At 39.7% G+C, this 9,827-nt stretch overlaps 1 protein-coding gene across 1 annotated transcript in view; it reads right to left on the bottom strand.

Annotated features, from left to right (window-relative positions):
* Positions 1 to 1,708: 1,708 nt before the first annotated feature.
* CPD (carboxypeptidase D) overlaps positions 1,709 to 9,827 on the bottom strand; it is a 97,293-nt gene continuing 89,174 nt past the window's right edge. The window contains exon 21 of the mRNA XM_033184451.1: positions 1,709 to 3,546. Within this exon, the coding sequence (XP_033040342.1) occupies positions 3,320 to 3,546 (227 nt within the window). The 3' untranslated portion in view covers positions 1,709 to 3,319. The remainder of the gene's footprint in view (positions 3,547 to 9,827) is intronic.

The raw sequence follows: 9,827 nt of genomic DNA, 5'->3' as shown, positions 1-9,827 counted from the left end.
AAAAAGGATAAATGGGTATTGGGAGAGATTTCTTCATGAACTAGAAATCCAAGTTCAGTTGATATTAAAGACCCCAATCATCCCCCCAAAATAACTAGTTAAAACAAACCAGAAACCCAAAGAGTTATCAAAAAAGTTGCTATAGAAAACCACTGAACATCAATCATAGTGGAATTTATAGTAATAACAATAAAGCAAAATTATATGGAAATGCTGGGTTGTCACTGTTAAAACAATTCCACAAGAAAAACCATAATGTAGGGCACTATTACAGAGTTCATTGCCAATAAGCTTTTCATACAGCAGGGCCAACACCTGGCACAAGTGCATTTCTGGCAACAACAAGATAAAACTATTTAATGTTGCGAATAAATGGAAATGGAGGAGCAGGTCATGGTTACCGAGTAACCTGGTGTTAGCTCAAACACAATAAGTTCAGACATAAACACTACCTTCTATTTATTTGTGAACTCATAATTAGATTTAAATTCAATAGTCATGAATTCAGCAAATCCCATTCAAGTAAAAGTTACCAAAGATTAAGCAATCAATCACACTGGGCCAAATATACAATATGTTTCCTTTCTGGAAGATGACAAAGTCCCAAAGCAAATCCTTTCAATAAGCATTGCAAGCATTCCTCAACTGGATAGGATCCCACTCACTACCCAAGTGTTCAGCAAAATGCATCAAAACCAAAGGATCTTTCCTTCTGAAATGACTTGGGCACATCTTACTGAACTACATAATCGATACAAGTACATGTACACAGGTAGACACTTTGAACATTACCTACTCAATCACTTTGCTTTTATTAAGGAGCTGGGAAGGAAGAAGTCTTGCAAACTGATCACCAGGACAAAACCCATGCCTTGTGAGTAAAGAAAGGCACAACTCAGATTTAGGCAAATTTCTTAATACTATGATACTTGCTTCTATAACTCCAAGGAAATGGAAAGTCTCTCGGAGAAACACTGAAGAAATGTATTCCCCATCCCATATGGCTTCAATGCCTTAAGCAGTTAATATGTTCTAATATTAGATTAGATCTGCAAATAAAAGACAGGGAAGGGCTGAGAATATAGTCTTAGTAGTCAGGGATCCTATACATTCACGCTTCTAGGTAACACAAGCTGGGAAAGTCTTGTTTTCCAGCTAAATGCGTTATTTAAAAGTTCATTGACGGTCAAGATTTATAGCAGAATTTGGTTTTTCTTTCAGGAAGTATTACTAAAATAACTGCATGTTCATTTCTTTAAAATTTTACACATGCTTAAAAGGCATGGCCTCCAGCCACTGAGATGTACAGTTAAAGACATATTTGATCCAAGAGAGAAGTAAATGTAAAAAGGTATCCTCTGGTGAAGACCAACGATAACAAAGCAAAGTCTGTCACATTAACTTTGTTTCATTTGCCATAACGTCCCAAGCAGGGCCAGCCACTCTTAGGCCCCTTGTTGGTTTCCTGACTGTACTCTTAAAAATAAAGCTGAAAAACAGCAATACACCACCATCCTTAAAGAAAACATATAGATTATTTGAAGAAATTAAATCACATATATTTCATTAACTATTAACATCCCACAAGCTCTGTTCCATGTACGAGGTGGCAGAATTTACAGTTGCTAATACCAGAATACCAGAATGGCTTAACCTTGAACCACGGATTTATCACAGATACTTATCAACAAATGACATGACCTCATTATTCTTGATAAACAAAATCTTTTATAAAGCCACTTTGAATGCATTCCTCACCAAACCTGGTTGAACGACCTAGGTAGGTGGTAAACCACTCCCCCTGAAGGCTTTGGGATAACTGATACATTAATGGATATAGAATACAATTTGAGAAAATGAGAGCAAGTTTTTTGATCCCCTGATTTAGTATAAGTTCAGCAGCAACTTGGTCATTAAAACATTCAAAGGTATTAAACCGTTAGATCATTGGTAAGATGCATACTTACAAAAAGCATCATTTCCGTTGCATAAGACAGACACAATAAAATGCAAATCTTTCAGGTCTTTGCCTGATTGGCAGTGAAGATGACACTTTCACACCACAGTGTTTTATCATTCAGCAGTCATAGTTTACATTTTTTTCAAGGGAGGGAGCTATACTTAAAAACTTTCAACTGAACTTTTAGCAAAATTGGTTGATCAGAAAGAGACTGTCAAATGAAACATTAGGACAAAGAACCAAATTACTCCCAGAGGCCTATGTGAACAAGACCGGCCAAGTGATTTCAATAATAGTATGCTATTACAGGGTATAGGCTTGGGCTGGAGCATGAAGTATAGCTATTTTGTGTTCAAATACAGGTTAAGAATGTGCAAGTAGGTCTCTTCCACATTTCTAGATATTTTCAGTAGAATTCAGATCTTGCAGATGGTTAGGTCATCTGAAAACCATGTGTGCAACACAGAAAAAGGTTCTGATTTAGGCAATATTAAAGAATCAGGCATTCCTAGAATAAGCTAGTGCTTCACAGATATAAGCAGCAGCACCTGTGGGTTTTTACCAAGTTCAAAGATAGGCAACATGAGTTTTAGCTTTTGCTAGATCTCTCTCTCAGCTTCATTCAAGTGGGCATTTAGATCTTTCACAACAAAGTAAGTTCTCCCTTAAAATGGGCTATTTAGAAATTTGCTAAACCTTACAAGAGAGGTAGTGAAATCCTGCTTACAGCATAGTCTACCAGTTCCGATCTAGCCTTGGAACAGGTAGAAAGCCAAATGCAGAAGCCCATTTATTTATTTCCTACTGTTATATGTGTTTAAAAATCAATTCAACCTCCATTAAACCTGAATAAGAGAAACTCCAGCTATTTAACAACTAGAGAAAAGTACTCCTCAGTAGGTTGAAAAAACCTTGAGTTTTTAAAGCTTTATGTCGATTCTGACTGCTGTCCCTGCCTTAATGTTTCTGGATTCTTTTGGCCATTTAAAACAAAGAAAAATACTAAAGCCACTAGTAAACACCTGATGTGCAAAATACAACATCCTCTAGTTGGTTTTATGCCATTATTACATAAGCTCCAAACAGCTCATCTTAAATTAAAAAGAAAAACAAAGTGGCTGTCCCATCTCTGCTGCATAAATAGAAATCAGATTTTTTTTTTTTTAAAGGTTAAGAATACTTTAAGGAAGGGAAGTTCAAAACTGCCAGTGAAATTCACAGAGAATACAAATTTAGCAATTTAACTTCCCAAAGCTCTTTGAAGAAGCAAGAGAGTCTCTCTTCTTAATGCAGTGTTCTCCCAAGAGGAACTGTAATTTTGCTTGGTACTTATGCTGGGAGATATGCCAAATGTGTTTCTCAATGTTTGCTAGAATATAACGTTTCCTCTTCAGTGTCTGTTTCATCCTGGAACTCATGGCTTAGGAGAGACTTCTTGGAGCCGGTAGACATCATGCGAATTTCATCTTCATACTCATCATGATGCTGCCTGAGCCGATGAAAGCCATCCTTGTGTCTATTAGACTTGATTGAGCAGATGCACCAAATAATGCAAGCTGTTAGGATCAATGCCGACATAGTAGCACCTGACAAACAAAAACCATCACGTGGGTGATATTATACTTTAAGGATATTAATAAGCAGCTGCTTACAATGGAACTTTTAATAATATACCCCGCATTTATTTTATTTCTATTTCATGCACTTAAGAACCTTTTATTATAATAGAAGCAGTATATGTACAATATACAAAATTTAAAAATACAAACTGACAAAAGTCAAAACTAAAAACCTCCTATCTTTACATTTCCATTACCCAGAGATCATTTTAAGTTACCAGATCTTTTCTGCATGTGATCCTCCCACCTCAGCCTCCTGAGCAGTACCACAGGTGCACGCCACCACACCTGGCTAATTTTTTTTTGTTTTTGGTAGAGGTGGGGTTTTGCCATGTTGCCCAGGCTAGTCTAGAACTCCTGACCTCAAGTGATCCACCTGCCTCGGCCTCCCAAAGCGCTGGGATTATAGGCGTGGGCCACCATGCCTGGCCCCAGATCTTTCTTTATGCATGTGCATATACATGTATTTTTTTCTTTTACCATAATGAGATTATACTGTGTCTACTGTTCTGCAACCTGCTTTTTATGACTTCTATTATACTCTTCCTTTCCAGTAAACTTTCATTTCATCCAAATCTCTTAGTTTATTTTAAATTTGTACATAAGGTTATCAAAATAAAAGTGTTAGAAACTAAAAATAATAAAAATTAAGTTCACAATAGCTAATGGGTGACAGAGCCAGATTTAAACCATGGCTGAATTCTACCTCCTGTGTTTTTAATCACTAAGTTATTTACACTTTATCTGAGACAAGATAAGAACTCTTTAAACTCACCACACAGTATCTATGATTGGGCCATGTTTCCAATATACTACTTTCTCTCAACTAAGGGTCTGTCCCACAGGAACCCTGTGATAAAACTTGGGTTATTCTGCCTCAGCCAAGTTGCACTTAGAAATAAACAAAGGCTCTTTGTATCAAATAGATAGAGTACATCAGAGTATTCATTTTACCACATTTTTTTTTCTTCTTAACCTTTCAGTAATCCAAGCAATGACATGAATTAGTTCCAGTGAAAGGAAACATTTCCTCTTTCCTGGATCTTGAAAAAGCAGAACTAATATAAGTCAAAGTCCTAGGAACTTAAAACTTTAATATAAAGCAAATCATTCATTCATTCAACAACTCTTCATTCATTAAGACCCACTGTGTGCTAAGCATCGTTCTGGGCTCTGAGGATGCAGGAAGATTCTTCACTCTCTCAGAGCTTATGTTTTAGTGGGAGAGATTGAATATAGACAAAGAAATGAACCAATACAATGTTAGTGAGAAGTGCTATAATGTAAAAAAGCAGGATAGAGATAGTCACAGGGGTAGCTAGGGTGATCAGGGAAGACCTCTCCGTGGAGGTAACATTTGAGTATAGACCTGAAGAAACAGAAATATTGGGAACAGGACCCCAAAAGCTGGCCATAAACTGGCTCCAAAACTGGCCACAAACAAATCTCTGCAGCCCTGTGACATGTTCATCATGGCCATGACACCCATGCTGGAAGGTTGTGGGTTTACCAGAATGAGGGCAAGGAACACCTGGCCCACCTAAGGTGGAAAACCACTTAAAGGCGTTCTTAAACTACAAACAATAGCATGAGTGATCTGTGCCTTAAGGACATGCTCCTGCTGCAGATAACTAGCCCAACCCATCCCTTTATTTCGGCCGATCCCTTCATTTCCCATAAGGGATACTTTTAGTTAATCTAATATCTATAAAAACAATGCTAATGACTGGTTTGCTGTTAATAAACATGTGGGTAAATCTCTGTTCGAGGCTCTCAGCTCTAAAGGCTGTGAGACCCCTGATTTCCCACTTCACACCTCTATATTTCTCTGTGTGTGTCTTTAATTCCTCTAGCACCACTGGGTTAGGGTCTCTCCAACTGAGCTGGTCTCAGCAAGTGGCGTCCATTGTAGGGGCTCGAATCCAGGTTGAAGGGTCGCTGGAGCGGCAGTTGAACATGGAACTAAGCTGGAGGACACCTGAGTACTCTTAAAGCAATCCCCGTGGTGAGTAAGAAGGGGAGCTCAGAAGCATTAGGGTAACAATGGGACAAGTGTGGGCTCTGGTTCATTCCACCTTGGAACTTTTTCACACTGATGAGGAGGAAGGAGAGTGTAACGAAGTAATAGAAGAGGTTACATAGCATGTTTATTTGCCAGCTAAAGCTAAAGCGGCAAAGGAGGGAAAGGTTCATCCCTATCCTTCTGCACCCCCTCATTATTATTTTGAAGAAAAATACCCTCCAGAGCTTTCTTTTCCGGAGGACACTTGGTGAAAAGTAGTTGCCCCGTGACTGTTCGAGCAGCGCCTCAAGAGACTGCTCTTAGTTCTATTCAGGCAGGAATTCAGCAAGTTAGCTGAGAGGGTGATTTAGAGGCTTGGCAGCTCCCTGATAGAATATACCCCCCAGATCAACAGGGAAATATTATAGCTACATTTGAGCCTTTTCCTTTTAAATTCAGGAAAGCACATTTAGTTGATTATATCAAGGCCTGTGATGGTATTGGAAGTAATCTGCATAAGGCTACTCTGCTAGCACAGGCAATGGCAGGACTGAGAGTGAATAAAGGAACTCCATTTCCTGGAGATTGTTTTAGCCGTGAGAAGCACGGTCATACTAGAAAAAAAAAAAGTAGAAAAAAATCAGTGAGTCAGGCCACCAGATAGGGGAAAAAAGAAAACTGCTGAGCCTGAAATATGTCCAAAATGTAAAACAGGAAAACATTGTGCTAATCAGTGTCACTCTAAGTTTGATAAAGATGGGAACCCACTTTCGGGAAACGCCATAAGGGGCCCGTCCCAGGCCCCATTCCAAACCAGGGCATTTCCAGCTCAGGACATTCGCTCTTCCCTGTACAACGTCTGTCCCCCACCACAGCCGGTAGTGCCATGGTAGATTTATGCTGCACAAAAGTTGTGAGTCTTCTGCCTGGGGAACCCTCACAAAAGGTCCCAACAGGAGTCTGTGGACCATTGCCAGCAGGGACGATAGGATTACTTCTAGGCAGGTCTAGTTTAAATTTAAAAGAGGTACAAATACATACAGGAGTCATTGATTCAGATTATAATGGGGAAATTCAAATTGTGATATCTACTTCTGTTCCCTGGAAAAGCAGAGCCAGGAGATCATATAGCACAGCTCCTGATTGTGCCGTATGTGGAAATGGGGAAAAATGAAATTAAACTAACAGGAGGATTTGGAAGCACAAATAAACAAGGCAAAGCAGCTTACTGGGTAAATCAAATTACTGATAAACGTCCTACCTGTGAAATAACTATTCAGGGAAAGAAATTTAAAGGTTTGGTAGATACAGGAGTGGACACTGCAATCATTTCTCCACAGCACTGGTCCTCCGTGTGGTCAATTCAACCCGCTCAATTTAACATAGTTGGAGTTGCTAAAGCCCCTGAAGTATATCAGAGCAGTTATATTTTGCATTGTGAAGGGCCCGATGGACACCCTGGGACTATCTGACCAATTAAAACATCTGTACCTATAAATTTATGGGGGAGAGATTTATTACAACAATGGGGAGCACAAGTTCTAATACCAGAACAATTATACAGCCTTCAAAATCAACATACAATGCATGAAATGGGGTATGTCCCTGGTATGGGACTAGAAAAAAATTTGCAAGGTTTGAAAAAACCGCTTCAAGTGGAAAGACAAAGTTCCTGCCAAAGATTAGGATATCATTTTTTATGGCAGCCATTGTTAAGCCTCTAGAACCTATACCTTTAAAATGGTTAACAGATAAGCCAATTTGGATAGAACAATGGCCGCTAAGTAAAGAGAAACTGGAGGCTTTAGAGAAATTAGTTACTGAACAATTAGAAAATGGGTACACAGCTCCAACATTTTCCCCTTGGAATTCTCCAGGTTTTGTAATTAAGAAAAAATCAGGTAAATGCAGAATGTTAACTGACTTAAGAGTCATCAACTCAATTATACAACCTATGGGAGCATTACAGCCAGGATTGCGTTCTCCTGCTATAATCCCAAAAACTTGGCCTTTAATAGTCATAGATTTAAAAGACTGTTTCTTTACTATCCCGTTAACTGAGCAAGACTGTGAATGGTTTGCATTTACAATTCTTGTGGTAAACAACCTGCAGCCTGCTAAGCGTTTTCATTGTTTTACAGATGGGTCTGGTAATGGTAAAGCTTCTTATTCTGGATCAAAAGGTAAAGTTTCCCAGATGCCCTATACTTCAGCTCAAAAAGCGGAGCTTGTAACTGTAATTGAGGTATTGACTGCTTTTAACATGCCTATTAATGTGATTTCTGATTCTTCATACATGGTTCATTCCACACAGTTAATTAAAAATGCTTAATTACAATTTCATACAGATAAACAACTGATGACAAAAACAAAAAAGGGGGAGAAATAGGGATTACAGGATAGCCCATACACAACTGAATCTAGCATTATTAACTTAAAATTTTTTGAGCCTGCCCAAAGGTCAGATGTTATCAGCAGCTGAACAGCATCTACAGAAACCAGCTGCAAAGACAGAAGCAGAACAACTGGTTTAGTGGAGAGATCCAATAACAAACAGTTGGGAAATAGGTAAAATAATAACTTGGGGTAGAGGTTATGCTTGTGTTTCTCCAGGCCAAAATCAACAGCTGATTTGGATACCATCAAGACACCCGAAACCTTATCATGAGCCAGATGCTGAGGAAGAGATTCCCGGAGGATCCCGAGGACCCCCTGGTTGCAGCCATGTCGAGACTGATGCTGGGGAAGACCCCAACTGTCACGAGCAACACCCGTCAAACACAGCCACCCACTTGGGGACAGATCAAGAAGCTATCACAGATGGTGGAAGAAAACCTGAGGAAAGCAGGACAACCAGACACAGTAAGTAATTTAATGGTAGCCATAATAGCGGTGATCGCCATTGCTGTGAGTATTCCTTCAACAAAGGCGGACACAGAGAACAATTATACTTATTGGGCATATTTATCAATCTTGGCTGGCAATAATGCCTGGATGCAATCACTCTATGACACAGTTACACATGCTTTCTGATCTCAGTATTTACCACAATAAATCTGCTCTTATAATTGAGGCATACTGCCCTCAAAAACCTGTTTGTAAACAAAATTAACCTGGCCAGAAAAAATGAACGTACTTGTTTAGGAAGATTGCATTGCAAAACAGGCAGAGGTGCTGTGCAGTGATTCCTATGGAATCATTATTGATTGGTCCCCTAAGGGGATGTTTAGCTTGAATTGCACCTCTCAGTCTGCATGCCACGGCCACACTATGTTCAGATGGTCTGAACAAAAGGTCAGATGGTAGAGATGATAAGAAGTACAGCAAAAGTTCATATTATCTGGAACCATGGCAGTATAGTCGCACCTCAACCTCAAATGATAAGGTTCGTTGTAGGAGCTAAACATAAGGATTTGTGGAAACTATTAATAGCTCTTAATAAGATCAAAATTTGGGAACAAATATTTAAAGCATCCTAGGCACACCTGACCTTAATGCCAGGAACTGGAGTGCTTAAAGGAGCTGCAGATAGATTAGCAGCTAGTAACCCATCAAAATGGATAAAAGCACTTGGAACCTCTGTGATTTCAATGATGATTGTGCTTTTAATCTGTTGACTTTGTGTAGTCTGCAGATGTGGAACTTGACTCCTGAGAGAAGTAGCTCACCGTGATAAAGCTGCCTTTGCTTTGATCGATTTGCAAATAATAGGGGGACAGGTTGGGAACAGGCCCCCCAAAATCTGGCCATAAACTGGCCCCAAAACTGGCCATAAACAAAATCTCTGCAGCCCTGTGACATGTTCATCATGGCCATGACACCCACACTGGAAGGTTGTGGGTTTACCAGAATGAGGGCAAGGAACACCTGGCCCGCCCAGGGTGGAAAACCACTTAAAGGCATTCTTAAACTACAAACAATAGCATGAGCGATCTGTGCCTTAAGGACATGCTCCTGCTGCAGATAACTAGCCCAACCCATCCCTTTATTTTGGCCCATCCCTTCATTTCCCATAAGGGATGCTTTTAGTTAATCTATAGAAACAATGCTAATGACTGGCTTGTTGTTAATAAACACATGGGTAAATCTCTGTTCGAGGCTCTCAGCTCTGAAGGCTGTGAGACCGCTGATTTCCCACTTCACACCTCTATATTTCTGTGTGTGTGTGTGTCTTCAATTTCTCTAGCGCCGCTGGGTTAGGGTCTCCCTGACCAAGCTGGTCTCAGCAGAGAAAGGCAAGCCAGGA

Source organism: Trachypithecus francoisi, unplaced genomic scaffold (genome assembly GCF_009764315.1).
Source record: "Trachypithecus francoisi isolate TF-2019V2 unplaced genomic scaffold, Tfra_2.0 Lachesis_group20, whole genome shotgun sequence".
Lineage (NCBI taxonomy): Eukaryota > Metazoa > Chordata > Mammalia > Primates > Cercopithecidae > Trachypithecus > Trachypithecus francoisi.
This window is presented reverse-complemented; position numbering and strand designations above follow the sequence as displayed.